The sequence below is a fragment of the Zasmidium cellare genome (assembly GCF_010093935.1).
Source record: "Zasmidium cellare ATCC 36951 unplaced genomic scaffold M409scaffold_14, whole genome shotgun sequence".
Lineage (NCBI taxonomy): Eukaryota > Fungi > Ascomycota > Dothideomycetes > Mycosphaerellales > Mycosphaerellaceae > Zasmidium > Zasmidium cellare.
Genome location: NW_022986958.1, coordinates 39677 through 66042, shown reverse-complemented (window position 1 = coordinate 66042; position 26366 = coordinate 39677). Strand labels below are relative to the sequence as shown.

The 26366-nt window shown below is 55.2% G+C and overlaps 5 protein-coding genes and 1 non-coding gene across 6 annotated transcripts; 4 read left to right on the top strand and 2 right to left on the bottom strand.

The window, feature by feature from the left end:
• Positions 1-569: 569 nt before the first annotated feature.
• On the top strand, positions 570-1203 carry M409DRAFT_21808 (uncharacterized protein; the record flags this gene model as incomplete). The annotated part of the gene is made up of 2 exons (XM_033806038.1): positions 570-806; positions 874-1203. The coding sequence occupies 2 exons, from the start codon at positions 570-572 to the stop codon at positions 1201-1203; spliced, it is 567 nt and encodes a 188-aa protein (XP_033668541.1).
• A 435-nt stretch (positions 1204-1638) lies between these two features.
• Positions 1639-12651, bottom strand: M409DRAFT_65791 (uncharacterized protein; the record flags this gene model as incomplete). Its single annotated transcript, XM_033816665.1, has 3 exons — positions 1639-3263; positions 9360-11085; positions 11173-12651. 3 exons carry the CDS (start codon positions 12649-12651, stop codon positions 1639-1641), a joined length of 4830 nt encoding a protein of 1609 aa, XP_033668540.1.
• Positions 12652-13404: 753 nt separating this feature from the next.
• Positions 13405-21825, top strand: M409DRAFT_65790 (uncharacterized protein; the record flags this gene model as incomplete). The annotated part of the gene is made up of 12 exons (XM_033816664.1): positions 13405-13781; positions 13887-14186; positions 14255-14548; positions 14658-14753; positions 14835-14964; positions 15018-15081; positions 15160-15223; positions 15284-15694; positions 15749-15855; positions 15904-20885; positions 21010-21123; positions 21184-21825. The coding sequence occupies 12 exons, from the start codon at positions 13405-13407 to the stop codon at positions 21823-21825; spliced, it is 7581 nt and encodes a 2526-aa protein (XP_033668539.1).
• Positions 21826-22260: 435 nt separating this feature from the next.
• Positions 22261-23945, top strand: M409DRAFT_65789 (uncharacterized protein; the record flags this gene model as incomplete). Its single annotated transcript, XM_033816663.1, has 4 exons — positions 22261-22664; positions 22736-23424; positions 23490-23708; positions 23764-23945. 4 exons carry the CDS (start codon positions 22261-22263, stop codon positions 23943-23945), a joined length of 1494 nt encoding a protein of 497 aa, XP_033668538.1.
• A 250-nt stretch (positions 23946-24195) lies between these two features.
• On the top strand, positions 24196-24259 carry M409DRAFT_t27. The gene has a single exon. It is a non-coding gene; the product is annotated as a tRNA-Thr (tRNA).
• A 1061-nt stretch (positions 24260-25320) lies between these two features.
• M409DRAFT_53641 (uncharacterized protein) lies at positions 25321-26240 on the bottom strand (the record flags this gene model as incomplete). The annotated part of the gene is made up of 4 exons (XM_033812431.1): positions 25321-25589; positions 25645-25724; positions 25932-26051; positions 26113-26240. The coding sequence occupies 4 exons, from the start codon at positions 26238-26240 to the stop codon at positions 25321-25323; spliced, it is 597 nt and encodes a 198-aa protein (XP_033668537.1).
• Positions 26241-26366: the final 126 nt, after the last annotated feature.

Below are 26366 nucleotides of genomic sequence, written 5' to 3'. Positions count from 1 at the left end.
TGTGTAACTTTCTATACACTAGTCTGAACCTCGCCTGGAACTCTTGTTTTGTCTCACAACCCTCCGAAACTACAACCTCTCTGTGCATCGGAAGGATAATCTGAAATCCACTTTTGTTCGCTAGTAGGGGTTTGAACAAATCGGACGTGTCGAAACGCTGGCAAGCTTAAGTCGATTATCCGTCCGATGCACAGAGAGGCTGTAACTCCTGCAGCCCAGATGTAAGTCATTCGCGAATGGATTGACGCCATGGCAACATTCACAGATGGGAAGTAGTCGGTCACATATACGCGCCCATTCTAGGCACAGGCAAGGCAATGCCTTCAGCCCGGCGGTAACGTCAACGTCCTCCCTCCGTCTCTGCATCTTCCAAGGTATTCGATGTCAAGTCCGATCAATTGGTCGTACTAGCAAGAGAGCACCAGTGTTGGTGCAGCCAAGACCATTTAAGGCAACGATGCTCGTCGTATTCGGAACGACGAACTCGACGTTGGTCGGATTGAACAGGAACACACCTTATAGCCCAGGAGTCACACCAATGCAGCAATATTCAAGGCCATATCATCAAAATGCTCTACCTGTCACTTGCAGCTTTGCTGGCTGGTGGGATAACGTGTCCCGTACAAAAAGAATCTCAATGCCCACTGCAGGTCGATCGATTCGAATATGCTCCTCGTCCGCCTGCTCCAGAATTGATTGGGATTACGAGACTTCCATTACCTCCTGTCGTGGAGGATCAAGTCCTTTGCGATGTGACTGTCAACCCCAGAAGAACCGGTTGTACTGGTAAAGCCACCAATCTTCAGGTCAGTTGAACAAATATGCCGTGAAGGCCTATGGCATAAGATTCAGATCTCTGACAATGAAAATTAGGGAGGGACTTTCTTACCGGACGACAACCATGTCCTAGCCAAGATCCGCTTCGCCGGAGCACCTGCGGCCAAAGACCCAGCAAGCATTTACACGGGCGAACAAGTGATCGTCGTCAAGACAGACAACTCAACATTTCCCAACAGTGATCCTTGGAAGTGTCTGACCTGCGGCATACCCAAAGAGAACAACCACGCGACACCGGTTCAGTCTCCAGACTACGGCTATCCTCAAGCATTCGCCAATGGCAAACGTGTCATGGCCGGGTTCTACATCATCGACTGCGGCAGTCTACGAGTTCGGAGGGGTTCCATGTGTCGATCGATGTATTGAGAAATTTGTTTGAGGCGCGAATGGGACGTTGATTACGATCGCCGAGAGGTTGACGGTCAAGCAGCCGCAGCATGGGACTTGAGGAGGGCCAAGACACGGCGTTCGTGGCGGATGTAGCCATCGACCTGTATATACCAATTTGGCCTCTTCTGCGATGATGGGGCGCGAGCAAGATCATACTGAATTTGCCTCGAAAACAGAAATGGTTATGAAGCGACAACTCTTTGAGGCTCATGGCCTCCTCAAGTATAGAAAACGTAAATTATGTAACGAGTAATACTATGTACAGGTTGTCTCTAGAATACAATAAAGATGTTGTAGGTTAGAATAGATCTCGAGATTTGTCTGGAGACTTCAAAGTATTGTATATATACATCTATATAGCAAAGCTTCCAGTCAAGCTAGGACTCAGAAAGAAGCTGTTGGTGTCATAGGCTAGCTACAGGTACTGAGAAGAGCGTTTTGCATCGGTCGAGTCGGGTGTCGAATAATATCCGCCACGCCTACAGCATGCCCACGCGATCGAAAGAAGTCTGATAGTAGCAGTGCCGTGACCACATCACCACCACAATTGAACATGGAAACGTCCTCGTCATCACTCTTGTCTTGGGGCAGCAGACCCACTTGCCTCCATGCATCACTCACAGTTTGTCGGGCCTCGTCCTTGACGCATGGACTGTTGGTTTGGGGCACGTGGTTCATGTCTCCGGGAACACAGCTGTTGGCGGCGTCGTCGCCTGCCGTCTGGTAGGATTCCAAGTTGGGCGAGTCCATACGAACGACACGCTGCTCAAGGACCCTCACAAGAGCTTCGGCGAGCCACTCCGCCTGCGCGGCCGACACCACGGTAGGGGTGTACCGCAGCTCCAGGTCCACGTCTGCAGCGCCCGGCTGGGCAATGACCCATACATCACTTGCATCTGCTGGCCTCCCGAGTCCGGAAAGGCGGCAGCTCGCTCCTCCCATCTCGAAATGCGTGGATCCATCGTCGAGGATCATAGCGTCATGATTCTGGTACACCAGAAGCGAGCTGAACCGCGTCCAGGATGGCCAGGCGGTGCAGTCACGAATGATGGAGCGGAAGCCCAGGTGCTGATGGGGTATCGAGGCGCGCTGCTGCTGATCGAGCTGCTGCACCAGAGCACGGAACGACGCAGCGACGCCGATCGCGGCCCGCACCGGGAGGATGTTGACGCAGGGGCCGAGCACTTGGTCCGTGGGCGAGTCTCTGTTCGCCGTGACCTGACCAAACACGACGTCGTCGCCACCGACAGCATGTGCGAGCACAGTCGCCCAGGCTGCCTTGAGCACGCTGGCCTCGGCGGCGGACGGTAGAAGCAGCGCGCGACGACCGACGGTCCGGCGCACGCGGGCACTTTGGGTGTGCAGGCGGCATGGGCCTTGCGGCGGGGCCAGCCAGGTCATGGCCGAACGGCGGAGCGTGGCTTGCCAGAAGCGGCGAGCCGCGGCAGCGTCGGGGGCGGCCGTCTGATGCGTGAGCCAGTCGTGGAAGTGCAATCCGGCGGCCAGCGGTCCGTTGCAGTATGCCGCGGCGACGTCTTGCACGATCATGTCGAGGTACAGGGCGTCGTAGAGGGCGTGGTGGATGTTCAGGCGGAGGCGGTGACACTGACTGCCGTGGCGCGAGAGCCGGTCCAGATGAAAGCCGGCGAAGCGGCGTCGCCAGAGCTCTCGGCGAGGACTGCGGCTGGTGGTGGCCGGGTCCGTGGCCGTATCGATGTTTCCCAGCACCACCTGGTACAGCGAATCGCCCACGGGCACAAAGGCGGTGCGCAGCGTTGCGTGCCGTGCCACGACCAGCTCGCACGCGCGGCGAAGACGAGCCGCATCCAAACCATCTGCACAGTCGACGTAGATCTCGTTGCTGAAGCCGTCGTCTGCCACCTCGCCGACGGCCAGCATCCACGCTTGCGCGTCGGTGGCCAAGGCCACGCTCTCGATGTCGGCCTCGCGCAAGCCGGGCGTACGCTGCACGACCTGACGGACAAGATGCTTGTGCGTCGGCTCGACAGGAGCTCCCTGCCCGTTCCCCGCCGTCGCTGCAACAGAGGCTGCCGCGGCTGCCAGCTCTCCCAGCACTGGCATCCTGAAGATGTCCGGCACCGTGAGCCCAAGGCCCTGCTTTCGCGCGGCCGCAATGAGACGCATGGATCTGACGGAATTCCCTCCGCGAGCAAACCAATCGTCGTCCTTCCCAATGGCGTCCACGGGAATGGACAAAACCTCGCTCCACGCGCGTTTCAGGGCCAGCTCGTTGCACGTGAAGCCGTCGACGCTCGGGTCGCCCATGGCTTGTGTAACCAGGCCCTGCTTGCCGTCCTTGTCGCCGCCGCCGCTTGCGTGGTAGCGTTGCAACTGGGCAAGCGGTATGCCTGCGCCGATGGCACGCAGGGCCTTCCTGTCCGTCTTGCCCGAGGATGTCGCAGGGAGGCGCCTCAACGGAACATAGATATCGGGAATCATATACGAGGGAAGTGCCGCGGTCAAGGCCTCTTTCAGCCAGTGCGCCTGCCCCGGGACAGCTTCGAGCAGGACCTCATCCGCGCGGCTGGCCGACCGAGACGCCGCCGTGAAAGCCATCAAAGCAGGATCCCGCTGCCCATCTCCGTGTCGCACCACCTCCACGGCCAACTGCGAGCCCTGCTCGAGGTGTCGCCTCAGATGGTACTCAACTTCCCCAAGCTCGATCCGTTGCCCACGTAGCTTGACCTGGTTGTCCTTCCTCCCCACAAAAATGACAGATTCATCAGGTTCCTGCGCAAAGATGTCACCAGTCTTGTACAGGCGTTGCTGTCGACCAACGCCGGGAAACTCTTTCATCCAACATGGTGGATCTATGAACACTGCCGACGTCACTTCCGGTTTGCCCAAGTACCCTCGAGCTACGATGGGCCCTTGAATTAGTAGCTCCCCGGGACACCCGAGTGGCACGAGTTTCTCGTGGTCCGAAGGCTGCACGATCCAGTACACGCACCCGTTCGGAGCGCCGACGTTCATGAAGTTTCGACAGCCGGGCCGCACGATGGCACAGCTCGATTCGATGGTGGCTTCGGAGGGGGCATAGGCGTTGACCAGGCAGACACGATCTGCCCATCTCTCCACAATCTCTCTCTGCATTGGCTCGCCTATCAAGGCTAAAGTCTGCAGCGTGGGCACATCTTCCGGCGAGAGTAGCATCGCCAGAGAAGGAGTCAGACAAATGAAGTTCGAGCGAGTTCTGTTGATGGCTTTGGCGATACCGATGGCGTCCGCTCGCTCCGCTTCCGAGGGAAGGAAAAGGCAGCCTCCGGAGAGGAGCGTCATGAAGATGTCACCGAGAGCTACGTCAAAGATGAAGTTGACGAACTGCAGCGTTTTGGTGCCATCTGTCAGTCCGAGCCGAGCGCGGTATGTGTTGGAACTAGTCGCGATGCTAGAATGGTTTACGACGATGCCTTTTGGCTCACCAGTGCTTCCAGAGGTGTAAACGATGTAGGACGCATCGGACGGTTGGACCCGAGGAAGCGGAAAATCCAAAGGTCTATGCAGGAGACTGCGGAGATATTCCATATCGATGGTGACAACGGTGCTCTTTGAGGCGCCCAATTTCTTGCGCCACGCGGGCGAAGACAGAATAATGGGACCTTCAATATCGGAAAGAATGCTTTCGACACGACGCATCGGGTGATTAATATCCATGGGTGCGAAAGCACCACCACTTTTCATCACGCTGAGCATCGTCACCACGGCGGCTGAAGATTTTTCGAAGAAGAATGGCACATAAGTATCGGCGCGCACCCCGTACTCGAGGAGCTGAACTCCCAGGCAATCGGAAAGGCGATCGAGTTCCGCATAGGTAAGGTCACCATCCCAAGCGCTCACGGCAAGTCTGTTGGGCAGATCGTGAGCCTGCTGCCGGATGTCCTCGTGGATGCAGGAGTCTGTGGCCGCGAGGTCGACAGCACCCCATTTCCGCATCATCGTTCGCTCATAAGCACTGAGCGGATCCAGCTGGCATACCGGTGTCCTCAAGTCGATGCCGCTTGCTAGCTGGAGAAGTGCATGCTCATATTGGTGGAGGATCACATCAGCCCGCACAGCGTCGAGAAACCGTGGGTCGAAAGCCAACTCCATTTGAATTGTATTATCCGCCTGGATGAGACAGGTAATCGCCAACCTTGCGCCATAGGTGCTTAGGTAGCTGGCAGCGGGTACGGTGCGGGAGCCCAGCAAGTCCACTGCAGTGGCGCTCCGGGAATTCCTATCGTCCACTTGGATGGAAAGGACGGTGTGGAACTCGCACGCGACATCTTCACCCAATGTTGCCGATTTGATGCCCTTGACATCTACCAGGGCAAATTTCGCCATGACTGATCTACATTTCTGTGCATGTTGAAGCATCGTTTCCGCCGTCGACGCGAGAGTCGTTCGCATCGTATAGGGGACGATGGCGATGCCACTGCCGGAATTGAGGCTACCCACTGCTGCATCGCCATCATTCACCTCCGTGGTCACACCGAAGGTTACTTGGTCATGGCCGGTCAGCCGGGAGACGCAAAGAGCCCAAGAAACTTGTAGAACGGCAGACGTCCAGTCATCATCTTTTCGTCTCGGGAGTGTCACTTCCAGACTTCGCGAGCGATCCATGAATGGCTGAAGGTTTGAACCATGAGGGGGAGATGGTGGAAACTCCGGAGCTTCTGCACTGCCGAGTAAGTGCGACTGCCAATACGACCGTATCTCCTTAGGCATAACATTCCGTGCTGATGGCTCACGGAGGCGTGCTGCCTTGGCAGCTTTCGGTAGAGATGGTTGACCGTAGTATGCAGAGTATAAAGTCTCAGACAGCATCCGGAGGTTATGGTCGTTACAGACGGCCCGATGGATGGTTGCGACGAAGTGCTCTTCTCCATTCGATTCTCTCACTCCTGCAAGTCGGAACAATGGCCCACCGAGGCGCGCCGCCACACTGCTGTCCCACATTGTGTATTCGGAAACACTGTCAACTTCCCGGCAAGTCAAAAGTGGCTTGGCAACGACTTGGAAGAGCTGGTCGTTCACCTCTACGATCCGGCTCCTCAGAAAAGGAAAAGTCGACTCCGCGATCTCCCACGCCCGATATAACTTGTCGTACCGTATTTCCGGGTTGACAGTGAGGACATGCTGTAACATTGCCCCACGAGGATTAGAGAGCGATGATCGGAAACAGTGGTCCTGAAACGGAGAGCAGGGGCGAATCTCCTCCACGCAGCTCGGTGGAAGTTCGCATTGAACGGCGGCTGCCTGTTTGGTTTTGTCCATGTCTTGATGTGGGCGAGTCGAAGGAGACTGAAACTCGTCCAACAAAACAACATCCATGCTTGACAATGGCTGCTCTGGACAAGAGAGGATATTCTCAATGACCACGGCAAGATAATTCGCAATCTCGGCTGCGAGATCTGACCGGAGCTTTCCAGGGTGGCACGAAAGGCGAGTGAGAAACTCATCTTTCGAATATGCCACCGCGACGGTGATGGGATACTGCGAGGCATCAGATCAGTTCGGACGAGCAACAAGACTACTTGATAGGAAACGTACCTCCGTGGGATCATCACCTTTGACAAGCTCGATCTTGACGCCAGACCCATCATGTACAAGGTCCTTCGGCCAAGCATGCTGGATCGACATGATAGTATTGAAAAGTGGAGAGATCCGCAGATCAAGGTGTTCGTGGATCTCACTCAACTTACATCCCACCTTTTCGGATCCTTGGGTAGTGTCTTCGCGTGCTTGGGCCATCAGCTCGATGGCATTAACGGACGGAGAATTCATGTCGAACCGGCAGACAAGCATTGTCAAGAGTGGCCCTAACATCTCGTGGGCATTCGGCAACGCATCTCGACCGGAATGCAGGCAACCAAAACAAATTTGATTTGTGGCCTCGTTGCAGTAACGTCTCAACACCAAGGCCCAGGCCACCTGCATGAAGCTGCTTACAGTCAACCCGTGCTTCTTGCAAAAGGAATGCAGCCGTTCAGCGTCCGTGAAAGGAACATCGACCTGCAATGTTGCAGGCTGTGCTGCAACACGGATATCTTCGGTGGGGATCAGACAAGGGCGAGCATGGGCAAGTCGCGAGAACCAGTATCGTACGGCTGCATCCTTTCGCGACTGGACCAGTGCGATGTAGTCTGAGAAATCTGGGCCGCTTGGGATCTGCGTGCCTTGCTTGTACGCGCGCGAGAGCTGCTCGACGATAAGATGCATGGTTATTGCGTCGATTATGGTATGGTCCATGTCGAAGACAGCGTACACCGCCGAATCGGAAGGCTTGTTGACCAGGGCCAGTCGGTGAGGTGGCGTTGGTCGGAGAGTCTTTTTAGGCTTGGGATATTCCCTCAGGAAGTCGGAGATGTCTCGATGGCTTCCAATTTCTTGTTCTACGATAACAGGCTTGACCTCGTGTAAGACGATCTGCAGGAAAGCAGTATCGTCGCATAGACCAGGGGCAAAAACTGTCCTGAGGATGGGATGGGCCTTGCAAACCGACTGCCAGGCGTGCGCCAGTAGTAGCCGGTCGACGGTTTGTGGAGGGTTGGCGGTGATCTTGAACGCAAATCTGTCACAATATTCTCCGCCGTTGCCTTTGAGCTGAGCGAACAAAATGCCTTCTTGGACGGCGGAACACGGATAGATCGATTGCACGTTGGCGACGGCCATGTCCATATCACGCAGTCGTCCATGGATCCTGTCCAGGTCGTCGAAAGTGGTGAGTGGCAGAAGAGGCAGATCGCTGAATGTGAACTGTGTCGCTTTCATTGGAAGTACCTCCGCAATGGCTACCAGATGTCGCTCCATGGACTTGACCCAAGCGGCGATGCGGCTTTGATGGGCCAGTTGACTGCTATATTCCGTCCAGAAGCATAGGCGTCTATCTTCGATGAAGGCGAACACACTCAAAAGACCGACTTGCTCAACCTCGCTAGCAATGTTCTGAATCTGAACGTTGCCCGGCGGCTGTCTCCATCTGATCGTTTCATCGCCGCCTGCCTGTCGTAGATTGGCAGCAAAGTTGAATAGCAATTCTATATCAGCTCTCCGCAAAGGATCTGGACCAGCGTGCTGATTTGCGAACCACTGCGAGTTCTCGAGCGACTTGCGATGACTGTCTTTGGTAGCAATCACAGCCTGATCGAGGGGAGCTCGATCATCAAAGTCCACAAACACAGGCAAGATAGTCGTGAACCAGCCCACCGTGCGAGAGAGGTCTACTGCGGTATGATCCGAGCCGCCTCTGCCATGGCCTTCCGTGTACAGAGCGGGGTTGCCTCGCTCGGCAAATGTCTTCCGGAAGGCCAATGCCGCCGCAGCGAGCATTAGCTCAGCTGGTCTGGTATTGAAAGGCTTGTTACAAGCATCTCCCATCAACCGCGTGGTCGAGTGTTCGTCCAAGGTGAATCGCATCTGAACCATGTCCCCTCTGCGCGGAGGCCGGTCCTGCACGTTCCAGAATTCGAGGTCCGCTTTGCCGCGCACCAGCTGAAGATTACATTTCGCCTTGTCGTCATCGACCTGATCGTTCACCCACGGGATGAACGGCGCCGCCGGCTGAAGAGACTCGGCAGGGCTTTTGAGAGTGGTTTCGAGATCCTCGAAGATGATCCTCCAACTCACCAAGTCGCAGACCAGATGATGAGCTACAAGGAATAGGCACCACCGCTCAGGCTGGCGGGGATCGTTGAACAGATCCACGGCGAACACTGGGCCACTTGTTATATTCAACGAGCTTTGTGTACCGGAGATCAGCTGGTCAACCTCAGTGTCGGTCGTGACGAGATGCGTTCGAAAGCGCCACGCATCTGCAAGAGCCCCGGGGCATACACATTGCTCCCAGGCACCTTCTGGGTTTTCCCGAGAGAAACGGGCACAGAGCATGTTGTGTGCGGCCACTACCTTTCCGAGGGCCGACTCCATTTCGCTTGCAGTGGCGTGGGCGGTCAGTTCCAAGAGCCATGACTGATTGAAGTGGTTGTTCGCAGCAGGCCCATCATCGTCGGTGAACAGCATTTGAACAGGAGACAAGGGCGCCTTTGCCGCGGTGGCTTCGTTCGTTGCCACGCTCGGCACGGACGGGTGTGCTTCTTTGCATTCTGCGGCGGCACCCGTCAGGCTCGTACTTCGCATAAGTGTCGCCACCGATATCTGCAGACCACGTTTTCGACATCGTGTTGCGACTTGCATGGCCATGATGGAATCACCTCCGAGGTGTAAGAAAGAGCATTCTCGTCCTATCTCATCTTCGGGCATTGCCAGGACGCTAGACCATACAGCGCGCAGAATCTCTTCCGCAGGAGATGCAGGAGAAGATGTTGAAGAATCAGCCAGGACCTCGGCGGATAGCATGCTCTCACCGGCAACATCTTTACCTTGCAGCCACTCGCAGATGGTCGTTCGATCGATCTTGTTCGAGGCTGCCCGGGGGATTTCCTGCACTGGGATCCACGCTGTTGGGACCATATATGCAGGGACCCTCGCTCTGACGTGGGCGGAGATGCTGCCGATCAGCGTCGACACAAGTTCCTGAAGGTTATGAGGATGCTTTTCCAGCGTTGCTCTTCCAGGGAGCTGTGGGTGGGACAGGGTGAGGACCGCAACCACTTCTGTCCGGCCAGATGGTGCCCTGTGCGTGGTCACGACGATGTTGCGCACGCCAACGCACGTCTCCAGGACAGTCTCGACTTCTCCGGGCTCGAAGCGCTGGCCTCGAAGTTTGATCTGGTGATCCTGTCTTCCCAGAAAGCAGATACTGCCGTCAGCGTTGTACTTGCCCAAGTCTCCGGTACGATAGAAGCGTCGAGCGAGCGTCATGGCGCTCGAGCGTCTTGGTGCCCAAGTCGGAGGATCAACAAAAGCTGCGGCTGTTTTGCCATGATCTTGCAGGTAGCCACGTGCGACAGTGGCCCCTTCGACGACAAGCTCGCCGACAGCGCCGACTGGGACTAGTCTGTTCACGTTCTCCGGGTCGGTGATCCAGATTGCGCAGCCGACTGGCGTGCCTATAGTCTCTGGGTATGGGGATGCTGGGCTCAGTTCAGCAAAAGCAGCAAAGATAGAGGTCTCGCAAGGGCCCCATCCATTGATGAAGCGGAGCTTGGAACCCCAAGTACTGGCGGCGTCTTGTGGGATACGCTCGCCTCCGGAAACGAGTGTCTTGACTGATGGCACATCGCCCGGCGCAAGATTGCGGATTCCGGTCGGAGTCTGAAAGACCCAATCCACGCTCGACGCACGGATGTAGTCCGCTAGGCCAGATTCCCGGGAGGTGTTGGAGGGGATACACAAGCAGCCTCCGAAGAGAAGAGCTCCGAAGATCTCGGCAATGCTTGCATCCCACACCTGAGCAGTAAACTGTAGCAGCCGCAAACCGCGCTGCCAGCCAACACGCGGCCCAATGGACGTCAGAGCTGTGGCGAGGGCACGATGCTCCAGAACCACCCCCTTGGGAACGCCAGTACTGCCAGAGGTGAAGATGATGTATGCGGCGTTGCCGGGCGTGGCGGCGGGCGCGAGATCTTGGTGGCGACTCTGGTTGATGCCGCCGTCGCCTCCACCGTCTGATGTGGCCACCGGTGGCTCCCCCATCATCTCCTCGGACACAACGACCACGGCTGGGCCTAGGCCTGCAGCCGTGCGGGTAAGAGCAGGCGATGTCAGGACAACGGCGGACTTCGTGCGCGACAGGATAGCCTCGTGGCGTGCACGCGGGTGGGTAGGGTCCAGCGGTACACATACGCCGCCTGCGATCAAAACGCCTAGTGTCGCCACCACCGACCACAGCGATCGCTCAAACAGGCAGGGGACCATACTTTCCCTCTGGACTCCGCGCTGGCGCAGCGTGTGGGCCTGCAGTTGTGACCCGCAAGGTTAGCTACTCATTCTCTCCAAGTCGTGCCATGGTCCTACGCTACTTCAGAAGGTCGGAGTACTCACCAAGCGGCGAGACTGGGCATGCAGCTCGTGATAGACCATCTTGCCATCCCATGCATCGATTGCCACCTCGTCCGGCTGCGCAAGTACAGTGCGGCCTACCATGTCATGCAAACACTCTTCCATGGGCTCGGCCACGGCAGCATTCCACCTGAGCGTCTGCAAGCGGTCGTGGGCGCTGAGCAGCACTATGTCTCCCACCCGGCTCTTGGGGCCAGCTTTTGCCAGTGTCCGCAAAATATGCTCCAGCTGCGTCAACACACGACCGATTGTCGCCGAACTCATGACGATGTCGTCGAACTCCGCATCCACTACTATCTCGTCGTCCCCAATAGTGCACGTGAGACATAGCGCAAAAGCTCGATGAACATCGTCCTCGCCATCGAAACGGATCATCGCTGAATTCGAGCTTGACTCAGCCGTGTGCCGAATGTTGAGCAATGTTTGGAATTCCGCCGCTTTTCTAGCCGCGTCGCTGGCCTTCCTTATGTTGGCCATTCCAAATTGGAGAAATGCGCCACTGGCCTGTATCTTGCGCCTAGCTTGTTGCCTCTTTCTGACCATGTCTTCTACACTGTCCGACCCATCTACGGCAACCTGGACAGGAACAGTTGCGATGGTAGGTCCTGAGGTTGTCTCAAGCCCGCCTAAAGATGGAGGACGTCCAGAGTACACTGTCCCGTATGCCACACTATCACCTCTTTGGTACACGTGTGCGGTCAATGCCCAGGCGCATTCGACATACGCCGGGAGCAAGGAAAGCACCACCTGCTGGCGAGGGATCCGGATCTTGCGGTTGATGTGGTTGTTTGCGTCCACTGTATGGCTTTTAGCTACCTCGGGGAAGATGCTGGGGCTACTCGTAAACTGGGCTGCCCAGAAATTTCTCGCCTTTGATTCCTCGATCGAGTTGACGTGCACGACAAAGTCCTTGAACGGCGCCCGCGGCCTTGGGCATTGCCCCTGGCAGATCTGCGCGACATCCGCAATCAGAGCTAGAGCGGAGGTGTGGTCGGATATGGAGTGATGCATTGTCAAGACCCATTTCTCGCCGCCTTTGGTGATGGCCGATCGAACCAGCGGCATTCCAAGCCCCATCGGACGAGACCTGTCCAGCCCTAAATACTGTTCCAGGCTCAGATTTGTCTGTTGCGTGTCCGTCGAGGTTTCATCTTTCAGTACCACCTGAACGATGCCCAAGTCGCAGTCTACTATGCGTGTGCGGAGGGCTGCGTTAAGGGCGATAACTTCGCGGACGGCATGGCACAGGCGGTCAATGTCCAATCCGGCCTTCAGAGAGAGTACAAAGCGTTGTACATAGGTCGCATCCCGTTTGTTTGAGTCTGCCGCAATTCCCATTTGGAAAGGGGTGCACCTGTACACATCCTCGATGTGCTCCCTGGGAATGCTACAGAGAGATGCTATCTCCTGCAGAGTGGTGCAGTCCAAGCCATCAAGCGCAGTTTTCCACGAAGACGGCATGATTGCGGCTTCCATGATGTCGAGGGATAGGTTCCTCAAGGTTGAGTGTCTCGTGTATGGCTGCTCTATGCCGCGCACGAACAGCTACTGAGGAGTCACTGTGACCCTGCTCGTCGAGTGTCAATCCGAGGGGGGGGGGTGTCATTGGAAGGCCGAAACAAACGTTTACATGGAAATCCGTCCTCCCCGGTCGAGAAGTAGGTATGTTGGGCGGAGCTCTGTTTGCGAAGCGGGACATACCCACGGGCTCTCTGATGCTTCACGTTCTTTATGAGTCCGGATGGAGGGATGGACGTCCCCGTGTTGAGCTTATTGAAAACGGACGGCACTGCTGCAGGTCTAATGCAGTGAACGACTACTTCATCGCTTTCGTTTAGGCATGCCGTTCAACGCCTGCAGCCTATACCCGTCCTTTCACAGCTGATGACCTGCAACCTGCGTCTCACCCACGTCACTAGATTCTATAATTCCACTCGCTTCTGACGGCGACAAATGACGGCGGCAGCTGGACTTCACCGCCTGTACCAAGTTCACGGCGCGCAGCAAACAATCCGATGCATTGATAATCCGCTCGCCCTGGCCTGAAAACTTGGCAAACACTGCTTTGGGAATAGTATTACCCTCACTTGTGCGCATCAGGCCGCAAGGATATGCCTGATGTCTTGGGATAAAAGTTCGATGCTCCCATCGATCCTGTGGAGAGACAGACTACCACCTCCATCATACTCCCTTCCTTCCGTACAGCCCTCACAGATGTCTGGGCCACATGACCACCAGCACCTCGACAGCGAGCCCATCGCAATCGTTGGGTATGCCTATCGAGCTCCTGGGCTGGGTCGCAGCGGCCTCTGGGAGTATCTGGCAGAGGCCAATTCGGCCTTCTCCCCAGTGCCTCCAGATCGATTCCAGCATGATGGGTACTACCACCCGAACTCCGAGAAACCCGGTTGTATCTCGTCCAAGGGTGGGCACTTCCTCCCCGACGACATATACGCCTTTGATGCTCCCTTCTTTAACATGACCGCCGACGAGGCGCTTTCTATGGATCCACAGCATCGTCTCCTGCTCGAGTGTGCCTTTGAGGCATCCGAGAATGCTGGCTGGAAACTCTCTGACATTGCAGGTTCCAGGTGAGCATGTTCGGCCTGAATATACACTGCTAGAAGCTCGCTCTCTGGTCGACACTGGATCTACAATGACGTTGAGATTGCTAATCTTCGATCATCTCTCTGTAGGATAGGAGTGTTCGCCGCAAACGAGAAGTCCGAATATGGCCAAAGGCTAGTTGACGACCTCCCCACGATCTCAAAGTACACGGCCACTGGTACTGCCTCCTGCATGTTCGCAAATCGGCTTTCATACTTTTTTGATTTGCACGGCCCGAGCGTGGCTGTGGACGCAGCATGTTCCAGTAGCTCGTACGCACTCCACTTGGCCTGCAAGAGTATCCGCTCGCGAGAGTGCAATGCGGCTTTTGTGGGTGGAGCATCCCTTATTGTCAGCCCCAACATGTGGGTTCTGTTGGATACGATGGGGTAAGCAAACACCCCTTCGTCAATCTCCCTTGGTATCGTACTGCTCGCTGAAAATGTGACTCGTTCAGCGCCTTGTCGCCGGACGGGAAGTCGTTCTCATATGACCGCAAAGCAAATGGATTCGGTAGAGGTGAGGGCGGTGCATGCCTTGTTGTGAAGAGGCTATCGGATGCCATTGCAGCCAATGATCCGATCAGAGCCGTTATCCGTAACACTGCAAGCAATCACTCTGGACGGACAATCGGCATCAGTACACCGTCCCAGCAAGCGCAGGAGGAGCTTCTCGCTCGTGTGCATCAAGAAATTGGCTTACCTCCTAACGAAACAACTTTTATTGAGGTACATCCTCCCGCGACTGATTTGTTTGGATAGCTACTGACGTGAGTCCAGGGCCATGGAACAGGCACACAAGTTGGGTATGAGATTCACGATGGGCGGACACACGTTCGAACGCAGTTAATTTTGCAAAAGCGATCCGATCGACGCTGGCGCCATAGCAAACATCGTTGCAAGGACAAGACCACCTTCCCAGCCGGTGTTCATCGGTTCTCTCAAGTCGAACTTTGGGTACGTGAACAGACAGGGACATGCTGTTCTCTTGAAGCGGTGAAGAAATTGATGGACTCGCTTCTGACGGCCCATCTCTAGACACTTGGAAGGCGCCAGCGGGGTCCTATCCGTCGTCAAAGCAGTAATGCTGATTGAGCGCCAATTCCTCCTACCTAATGCCTGGTTTGAGGAGCTTCATCCCAAAATTCGAGAGTACGAGAAGCTGAGGGTATGTACACCGAGTCTTGTCTCGTCTTGTCCCACAGGTCTAATGAATTTCAGGTCCCACAAACGGTGACACCTTGGCCAGTTGGCATGAAGCGACGTGTTTGCGTGACAAACTTCGGTAAGATTGCCGAACTTCCCACGTTCTCATAAATAGAATGTGGCCCATATCGATGCTGCCGTGCTGATGCGAAAGAAGGATTCGGAGGCAGTAATGCCGCCGCCCTCCTCGAGGATTTTGAAGGCTGCATTCCGACTGACGGGCCCCTTGGCAACGGCATCTGCGCCAAGGGAGCGGCAACAAACAGTTTCGCCGCAGACAGACACAATGCCACTGGAGAAGTCCTCGATGGACATGTAACGAATGTAACTTGCTCGAATGGCCCAGAGCCTACCAAGCCCACAGCGGACCTGACAGCAGAGAAAACTCGGCTTGCAGATGGAATTCATGCCCACCCTTCGCGGCTTTTCGTCTTTTCGTCGAGGACCGAACTTACTCTTGCTTCATATTTAACATCATTTCATGACTACCTACAGACCGTACTACCGCTTCCGGACCTCCACGACCTGAGTTATACTCTTGGACAGCGAAGGACCTACTTCCCGAACAGGGTGTCGATCGCGGCCCGCTCGGTGACAGATCTCCGGGAACAACTTGCAAACTCGCGTGCGTTGAAGGCAGAAAAAGCAAGGGACCACAAAATCGCCTTCGTCTTCACTGGCCAAGGTGCTCAGTAAGCTTGTAATGCCCAGGCCATGCCGAAGCACTTCACTGACCTCCTTGCGAGATATCCCCGAATGGGAGTGGAACTTTCCCGCCACCCGATCTTCTACCAGACCCTGCAAGAAGCAGATGTATGCCTTACTGAGTTTGGAGCCTTGTGGTCGCTTATAGGTGAGTGGTGATAGACCTTGCACGGTGAAGCACACTAAATCAAGCCAGACGAGTTGGCGAAGGGGGAATCCGAGACTCGAATTCACGATACGGAGGTCAGCCAGCCGGCATGCACCGCCATCCAAATCGGACTGGTACATCTCCTTCGTCAGTGGGGGATCCGGCCAGCAGCCGTGGTTGGTCACTCGAGTGGAGAGATTGCAGCCGCCTACACTGCAGGATTCATTACGTTCAAGGCGGCAATGGCCATTTCTTACCACAGGGGACAGGCCGCTGCCCGGATCCATCAGGAGCACCCAGACCAAGGGGCGATGCTGGCACTCGGTATCGGCGCTGAGGGCGCCGTAGCATTGATTGAGAGCGCGTCTCAATCGACGGGCGGAGCGGCCGCGGTTCTCGCCGCAGTCAACAGTCCCCAGAGCGTGACGGTGTCGGGAAATGTTCAAGCCATTGCCGCCGTAGAGAGGGTTGCACAGGAGCAGGGCCTGTTCGTGCGAAGATTGAAGGTTGCTGTCGCCTACCACTCCCAGTACATGGAAGCTGTAGCTGCCTCCTATTCGGCAGCAATCACAGCATACTCACCAAGCACGTCTCATTCAACGGTCGCACTCATATCTACCGTTACGGGCGTTCAGCAGCATGCTGAGACATTCAGTGCATCTTATTGGGTCCGAAATCTGGTCCAACCAGTGCAATTCCTGGCTGCCATCAATACCCTTCTGAGCACTTTGGGGTCGAGCTCAAATACTCCTACGGTGCTTGTTGAGATCGGCCCTCACGCCGCGCTCAAAGGTCCTATTAGCCAGATCCTGCAGTCACCCTCAAACCAGATCCCTGGAACGATCCCGAAGCCGACATACGTCTCAGCGCTCGTACGAGGATCTTCCCCCGACCGTACAGTCGTGGAGCTTGCCGGGAGATTACTCGTCCTGGGCTGTAGCGTTGACATCGCCCAGGTCAATGGGACCAACGATAAAAACGCTCACGTAGTGACCAATCTACCATTGTATGCCTGGGATAGGACGATTCGATACCAGCACACTTCACCTGTGGCCACGCAAAAAGCGCATCCCGGTCAAGCCTACGATCATCTCCTGGGTTGGAAGTGCCCATCAGTGGGCAATGAGCAGGTGTTCCGGCAAGTCTTCACACTCGATGAGATGCCGTTTCTTCGAGACCACAATATCGCCGGCGAGGTATTGTTTCCTTTCACTGGATACCTCTCACTTGGTATAGCTGCTGTACGAGCACTGACCTCCTCAGACACTCCTCCACGCAGCGTAGTGGCCAAGGAGTTGTACGTCAAACGGGGCCTCCCTATCAAAGAGGAGCAGAGAGTTGACATTGCAACCAAGCTGAGACCGGCTGAAACCGGTATCGAGGTGGCGTCTTCTTCTGTGTGGGCCTTCGATGTTGTCTCGTGGTCCACCGGCATTGGTTGGACGATACACTGTTCCGGTCAGATTGAAGCGTCTACCCAGCCAACAGCTTGCACCAGTTGGACCATGCGCCAGACGGAGCAAGCTCTGACAGACCCCCGGCTCCGTGAAGCGGACGCTGAGCAAGAGTACAAGCTTCTCGACCAAACGGGGGTCAGATACGGGCCGCAATTCAGGACCATGCGAAGGCTGTGGGCCACTACTGGTCTCGTGGTCCACGAGACGGAGTTGAGAGACATGCCGGAATTCATGCAAGATACATCGCCCATTACTGTCGATGCGCCTACGCTGGACTCTTTCCTCCACTCCATAGGGAGCATCCAAGGGGCCGGAGTTGCTCGGCGAGTATTCGTTCCCACTTACTTCAAACATATTCGAGTTTCCAACGAAGTGCCCGCCAGGCAGAATCAACGTTTCACCATCGTCACGAGGCTGCAGGAGCTGGATCTTCGCACCGGTACCATGCGGGTTATGGTGAGCGTATTCACGAAGCCCCAAGCGCCAAACGAGACTCGCATCCCGATACTCGAGATTGAGTCCTTTACTTTGAAGTCGATCACCGAGCCGAACGCTGAGAAGCTGCTGCGGCAGCTACCAAAAGGGTTCATTGAACGGCTTGTGCCTTCCGCAGCCTTTCTCGCAGAAGATGACGTCGTGAGATTAGTAGGTGAGCAACCCTTCGGACAGGAGGACATTGATCACAGGCAACAGTTGAACGAAGTCGGCGCCTACTTCATGGCTTGTGCTATCTTGACTCTGTCGAAGGACCAACAAGACCGGCTGCCACCTCATCTGGCTAGCTTCGTACTCTGGGCGCAAGCTCTGGTCGCACAGCCTTCGACACAAGAGATGCTGAAGTCGAGAGATCCAGGGTCGTTGGTCAGAGAGGTCCGAAACGCCAACGCCAAGGGCGAAATGCTCGTCGCCATCGGCGAACAGCTTCCTGCCATTCTGAACCTCGAGCTGGAGCCGCTCGAGATCATGCTCAAAGACGGCCTCCTCTCGCGTAATTACGAGCAGGATACTAGTGCAGTCCGCTGCAATGCTGCGTTGGCCAGGTATGCTCGAGTTCTCTCCGATTCTAACCCAAACCTGCGTGTGCTGGAGATCGGCGCTGGAACTGGCAGCGCGACCCTCGGGATCCTAGAGTCGATGTCGCACGAGCTGCAGGACACACCATCATTCCAGAGCTACACTTTCACCGATATATCCCCTGGGTTCTTCGAAAACGCGAAAGTCAAGCTAGCGCGTTGGTCAAATTGGATCCGATATGAGAAACTGGACATCGGCGAAGACCCGCTTTCTCAAGGCTTCGAGTCAGAGACATACGATCTGGTCGTGGCCTCGAACGTGCTGCACGCTACTGCCGACATGAACAAAACGATCTGCAATGTATGCACGTTGCTCAAGCCTGGCGGCAAGTTACTGCTGATGGAGAACGTCGCGCATCAGCCCTGCAATATGCCCTACGCTCTACTGCCAGGCTGGTGGGTGGCTCACGACGAATATCGTGCGGGTTCGGGGCCGCTCTTATCCGATGGATCGTGGGAGCGACTTCTCTCTAACAATGGGTTCTCCGGCATCGATGGAAGCATTGCGGATTATCCGGGTACGGCAGTACATTTGATGAAGGCTCTATGGGCGACGAAGGTGCAGACGCTTGCACGAAACAGCGACGCCGATGACCATTTCGAAGTCGCCATTACAGGTCAGCTGATTGGCAATGAAACACTTGAACTGATTGAGGCATTGGTGGAGCAGGCTGATCAATCCATGAACGGTGCAACACTCTATACAATGATGTCGGAACTACAGGATCCGGACAAGTCCCTTTGTATCTTCATTGACAGCCCACAAGCCAGTGTCCTTCAAGATGTCAGTGAGCCTGATTTTGAAAGCCTAAAGGGGTTGCTCACTGACGTGAAAGCGCTTGTTTGGGTCATCCTGGAGAAAGCTCGACCAGAAGCGTATACAATCAAGGGCCTCCTGCGAACTCTCCGCCTCGAAGATGCTTCGAGAAGTCTGTTGCTGGTGGAAAACGTGCCGAGCACGACGGACGGTGCTACCGCGGTCATGTCGCTTGCACACCGCTTGGCATCGACGCAGGATCATAAACGTTCGCTCATGGACCAGGATTTCGTGTGGGATAACGAAAAGCTGCTCGTTCCACGTCTGACCCCGTCAGTGGCGGCGAGAAACACGCTGGCCTCAGAGTCTGGTCTTATGGTCAAGGAAAAGCAGCCTATGTGGAACGAAAGCAAGGACGCCTTCGAGATGACGGTTGATGTAGCCGGCAGTCCAGACTCCATCTACTTCCGTCGAAGTGATACACTTCAAATTACTGGCGACAACGAAGTCATAGTCCGAGTAGAAGCCGTCGGTGTCAATTTCCGCGATCTTCTCCTGGTCTTGGGCTCAATGCCTTGGAGTGGCCCTGGCCTCGAAGGCGCCGGCAGAGTACACGCCGTGGCGCCGCAAGTCAAGAATCTGAAAGTAGGCGATCGGGTCTTCTACATCTCTAGCGAGAACGGGTACGCCAACTACGTGCGGCTCCCTTTTACTAGCATCCACAGGATCCCAGACCACATCAGCGCTGTCGACGCAGCGACTATGCCAATAGCCTACAGTACAGCACGCGTATGCTTCCAGCGAGCACGCCTGCAAAAAGGAGACACTGTTCTCATCCACGCGGCATCAGGGGCAGTCGGACAAGCCTGCGTCACAATGGCACAGCATTTGGGAGCGTCTCGGGTATTCGTTACCGCAGGCACAGCGGAGAAGAGAGCATTCTTGGGCGACAAATTCAGCATCCCGAAGGACGACATCTTCTCCAGCAGAACGGCGAACTTCAAAGACGGGATACTGTCCGCCACGAACGGCAAAGGAGTGGATGTGATTATCAACTCACTCAGTGGCCGTCTGCTGCAGGACACATTCGCGCTGACTGCCGATTTTGGCCGCTTCATTGAAATCGGACGGAAAGACTTTCTGCAGAACAGTCATCTTGCCATGCGTGCGTTTGATCATAACGTGACCTTCGGCGGAGTAGACCTTTATAAGCTGTTTACGCGAAAGCCGGAGGTGTTGCAGGATTGTCTCGCGGAGATTTCTCAATTACTCCTAACTGGCGGCATTGGACCTATCCGACCGGTCACCGAGATATCCGTAACCAATCTGTCTACGGCACTGAGAAGGTTGCAGTCAGGGCAGAACATGGGCAAGATTGTGACGACGATGGATCAGGACGCGATGGTGCTTGCACAGGTCGCTTCTGGTCTGTTGCCAAGACGACAGCTCCTGCATCCAGATGGAACCTACCTGATTACCGGCGGGACAGGTGGAATCGGTCGAGCTTTGGCTTCCTGGATGGTGGATAATGGGGCGCGGAATGTTGTCCTGCTTGGCCGCAGCGGCTCTTCGCACCCCGAGGTTGCACGGCTCCTTGGTCAGATTCGATCATCGTCTCCGAACGTGTGCATACGAGCCATTGCCTGTGATGTCGGTGTGCGCGGAGATGTTGAGACTGCGATGGCGGCTGTATCCGACCTGCCTCGTGTCAAGGGAGTGGTACATGGTGCCTTATTCCTTCGGGTGAGTACATTTCGATTTTCACTACCAGCTGGGATACATACTGACAGCGGCATCGTTCCAGGACGCCATGTTTGTCAATTCCAGCTTCGACGACTGGACGAGTATCACGGCTCCAAAAATCCAGGGTGCTTGGAATTTGCACGACATTCTCCCCAAGGACCTTGACTTCTTCATCTCGTTGGCTTCTATCGATGGCGCGATAGGCCACGTTGGGCAAGCGATTTATGCTGGAACTTCGGTAAGTCTGCTACGGCGACAACGGAATCATTGTAGTCAGCTAACTATGTCTCCGGGATAGACTTTCTTGGACGCCTTCTCGCAGTATCGCAACAGCCTCGGATTGCCCGCGGTCTCCATCGGTCTTCCTGTCGTCGAGGGCATTGGCTACGTCGCTGACCGTGATATTGGCGATGCACTCAAACAGTCGATAGGGTTGACGCTGGCAGAGACGCATGTGTACACTGCCGTGAAGGGCGCCATCGTAGGTCCCTCGTCGGGTCTATGCGCGAACGCACGCTCGCTCGTAGCGACATCAAGTCCCGTCATAAACACCAACGGGTCGCTGCTACCGTGGGAGCGCTTTGATATGCTCGCAGCACTTCGAACCGCGCCACTGTCCCAAGGAGACTCGCCCAGCACCACTCCCACCCATTCCGACCAATCTACGCTGCTGGTGAAGATGAGTAATAGTGGTGATGCTATGCAGACGCTTCTCATTGCCCTGATGGATAAGGTCGCCTCGATGACCATGACGGATCGCGACGAAGTTCGACCGGATCGTGGTTTGGTGGATTACGGGCTCGATTCACTCGTGAGCGTTGAGCTACGTAACTGGATCCGTCGTGAGACTGGCGTTGAACTGGCGTTGACGGCCATTGTAGGAGCTGAGAATTTGCGAGCACTAGCAGAGCGGACACTGGCGCAGATGAAAGTGCAGTAGATAGACTGGCTGCTCTCTCGCCTCTTGTGCACTCGCCAGCTACGTAACGCTTGCCCGGCTATCGCACGACAAAAGGCGCGTGATCATGATGACTGAGCGTTATAGCGCTTGGAGCAGAGGAGCCGAGACCCATCAGCGCGAAGACCCATAGGTCCGGCAGCCTGGCGACGTTGGAACATGCATGCAAGTACAGTAGAAGGAAGGAACGGACAAGAGCTCCGGCAGTAGCGTAAAAGCTAGATACGAGACTGGTAAACACAGAAATATGAAACTACCTCCGCTAAAGATCGACAATCTTGCTTTGCTGGCCTTGCAGTCAATCGTCTTGCTAGCCCTCCTCTCCTTTCTAATCACGTTTCTTCACCCAGCCTGTCCGCTTTCCATCTTGCCTCAAATCATCCAGAACAACATCAGCGCTTGCCCTCTTCCACCGACATGTTGGTCGCTTATCAACACACCGCCGTCTTGGTCGCTCTTCTCCTCATACCCGTACTTTGTCTGCTACTCTCCCGCCGACGCCCCTACCCTGGCATTCCCATTGCGCATTTCGAACGTAGAGGTCTCCAAAAATGGATGCCCGCCAAGTTCGCCTTTATGCAGCGGCCTGGAGAGCTCCTGTCCAAGGCCTCGGAACAGCATCCCAACCGTTGCTTCCAAGTAGCCGCAGCCTCCGGTTACAAGATTATCGTGCCAAACAGATTCGCTAACGAGCTGCGGAATCATCCAGACCTAGATTTCAATGAGGCTACGGCAAAGGACTTCTTCGCACATTACCAGGGTTTCAATGGAGCAGGTGTGTTTGTTGGCGCGAAGGACAATATTGTCTTGGATACGGTGCGGTACGCTGAGCCTCGAAGGTCGACATGTGGTAGTGAATTGTGCAATTGACCTGTTACATCCACTGCATTAGGATCAAGCTCAACCAAAACCTCGATCTTATCACAGACAGCCTGGTTGACGAGACGGGGGAAGCTTTCCGGAATGTGTTTGGTTCAGGATCGAACGAAAGCCCGCGCATTACTCACATCAAACAGCATATGTTGCACATCGTGGCCCGTCTCTCCTCGCGTGTGTTCTTGGGAAAAGCCTTCTCTCGGCACGCAGAGTGGCTCCGCATAGCAGAGCAATACACGGTGGACATCTTCAGCGCCTCGATGCTGTTGCATATGATCCCGGCTCCACTGCAACCTTTGGTATGCTGCTTCATACCTGCTTACTGGAGACTACGTGGGCATTTGCGTGGAGCGCGCCGGCTGATTGAACCGGAACTCTACCGGAGACAACCGTCCCTTGAATGCGCCGAGAAGCCTGCAAGGATGGAGGACTCGCTGTCATGGATGGAAGATGTCGCCCAAGGCCGTTCATTTGACTACGCAGCCGGGCAACTTGGTCTAAGTGTGGCAGCCATACACACGACATCGGAAATGGCGACCAAGGCTGTTCTGCAGCTGTGCGAGAATCCGGAGGTAGTGGCTCCGTTGCGCGAGGAAATCATTAACGTCTTGGGCCGGGAGTCGTGGTCGAAAAACGCTGTGGCGAAGATGCATTTGCTGGATAGCTTCTTGGAAGAGGTTCAGCGTATTCATCGGGGCGGAATCGGTAAGTCTTGCTGGTCGAGAGCGGACTCTCTGTGGATTGGGCGCTGACGATGGATGTGTGATCAGCATCGATGCACCGCCTTGTTAAGAGAGACGTGGTACTTTCCGATGGCTTTGTGATACCCAGAGGTGCAACTGTTCTGGTCCGCGAGTGCCTCGACTACGGCGAGCCTGACTGGAGCATTTTCAATCTACAGCGGCATATGAACATGCATCCCAGAGTCCGCTTCACATCCACATCACCCGCAAACATGGGCTTCGGTCACGGAAAGCATGCCTGTCCAGGTAAGCCTATTGGTCCACACCTGTTCGATCCAGCTAAAGTCGTTTCGTCAAATAGGCAGGTTCTTCGCGGCTCTTGAGCTCAAGATTGTTTTGTGCTTCTTCTTACTGCATTACCAAGTAGCGTTCCTGCCTGGAGAAGGTCGGGTGGCTGAGATCGAATTTGAGCATCAGCTTGTTACGCCTCCAGACATACGCTTGGAGCTCCGCGAGCGACAGCCAGAAATTGCTCTATTGTAGAGCGCAGGCGTTAACGTCTAGCAAAGCCAACTGAATTTCTACTACTTCTGGATATTCAAGTCTCTACCTTGACTGTCTCTGATACCTAGCCTAGATCGATTCGATTCGATGTCAGTGGAAACTTTCTATTATCAAATTTTGAAGCACTATAAATTGCAAGCAGCTCCCTACGTCATCCAATCACGCTTCTCACAGCCTGTACGTTCGATCGGAATTGATTCGGTTCGGGCAACTCTAACGAGAAAAAATAGTCTTAGCTCAGCGGTAGAGCGCGTCACTAGTAATGACGAGGTCGTTGGTTCGTACTGTTAACAACTGTTCTCGATAGACATCCGCTAACGTGTTTGAAGGTTCGATTCCAGCAGGAGGCATCATTCTTTTGCACCCTAGAGGTGGTGTGTAATCGATTCTGGGAGGTCTTGGGGTGATAGGTTGGTTTTTGGGGGGAGGTGTATGGAAGTGAATTGGTTTTGATTTTTGGTGTTTGTGTGGGATGGGGAGGGGATAGGCTCGAATCAACCCATTATGAAGGCCATCCCAGGCATGTCTTTACTTTTTGTAAATTCGCCTGAATCGATCCCAGCAAGGGACAGCGTATTATTTGGCTTTTACCCTCGTCTTGATGTTGAGGGGTGGTTGGAGAATCGATGGCGTTGATTTGGGCTGTGAGCGGGACTTTTTGGGGTTCCTGCGGCACGCTTTTTTGCTGTTTCTGTTGCTTCTGGGCTCGATGAGAGTGCTCTGGAATAGCTTGCGAGGTGTGGGGGATCATTGGTGGTGGTGTGATTGAGATAGGGGTCGATTTTGGTCGATGAATCCCGTCGACGGAATCGATGCAATTCAACAATGCAATGACTACGAACGTCGTATCTACACGCTCTGGCTGCCACTATGCTGCTCAGCGTCGTCAGACATTCCAATGTCAATACACATTTAGTTTGCCGCAACTAAACAGCAGCTACTGCAGGTACAGGACCTATAGGTGTTGAGCCACAGCACTATTGGGTATGATGGCTCTGCTGGCCCGCTCGCAATGGAAGCAAAGCCACTTCAGAGCTCGTGTGGACGTTCTCAGACATAGCATTAATTGCTAAAGACGTTCCAAGGCACATGACCGTGAAAATGGTGCTTGTGTTGACACCGGACAAGACTTGGTTACCAATGGTCTTTAGTATGCACCGAAGGGAACGACAGTGTCGATTATCGACGGTTTAGAGGAGAGGAATCGATCTTTTGAACGTGCTTTTGAGTTCGAGCTACGCTTCTGTCATCGACGAACCCGTGAGATTCGAGACCTGCTCTACGGACGACATGTCTTAACGCTTTTTGATCGCTGCGACGTCGTCTCCAAAGCGACGACCGCTGACACATGTATTTATTCCTCGTCTTCCTCTTCCGCACCGTCGACCTCTTCGAGATCATCCTCGGCCGGGACGGCGCCAGCTACCTCCTTCTTTGCAGCAGCGGCTGGGGCACCGGACTTGGCTGTCTCGTCAGCGCCCTCGTCGTCCTCGCCATCTTTAGCTGGAGCTTCGTCGTCCTCTCCGTTTGCGGCATCGTCGTCGTCGTCCTCGCCTTCGACATCTTCTTCGTCGTCACCGGCGGGCGCTGGCTCTTCAGTTCGTCGTTTCTTGGCCTTGGGAGCTGGGGCGATCGTTAGCGAGGTGATAATTAAGCGATTGTCAGCTCATGGACTTACGCGGAGCAGCATCTTCCTCTTCCTCATCCTCTTCGTCGTCATCCTCGGCGTCTTCGTCATCATAGTCGTCTTCTTCGTACCTAGCGTTCGTTGTCAGCAGCATTCCAATGCTTCATCGACCAATTGCGACGGTAGCACGTCGACGACGACGATCGACTAACCACCGATCTCGACAAATCGATCAATGCCAATTCGCCGCCGTCGCGCGACCGCAACGACGACAAAACCGCACACTCGCGACAACGCGTTGTGCCCCTGAGTGACGTCAAATTGAGAGCGATACTTACTCCTCTTCCTCTTCATCATCGTCCTCCGGAAGCTCCTGGAGCTCCTCCTCCTCCTCCTCGGCCTCCTGCTTGCGCTTGCGGGTAGCCGTAGACATGGCGGTGGGTATAGAGAGAGATAGACTGGTAGAGAGAAAGGTGTATAGGAGAGCGAGAAGAGGGGAGAAAGTGAGGGAGAGCTTACGAGGAGACGGGAGACTCGAGCAGCTGGACTTGGGGAGCTCGGGGATCCGCTGAATCGCTTGCTGCGTTGCGAGGCGGCTGGGCCAGGACGGCTGGGGAGGTCGTGGAAGCTTGGGCCGCACGCGTCATTGGGTGAGCCAAATCCCTCCTTGGACGAGCACGACGAGCCTCAATCACGTGCAATCGTCTCATCGACCGGCACGTGTCTCGTAAACTGGTGGCACAGTCTTGTCTTGTGGCACGGAAAGGGGGATG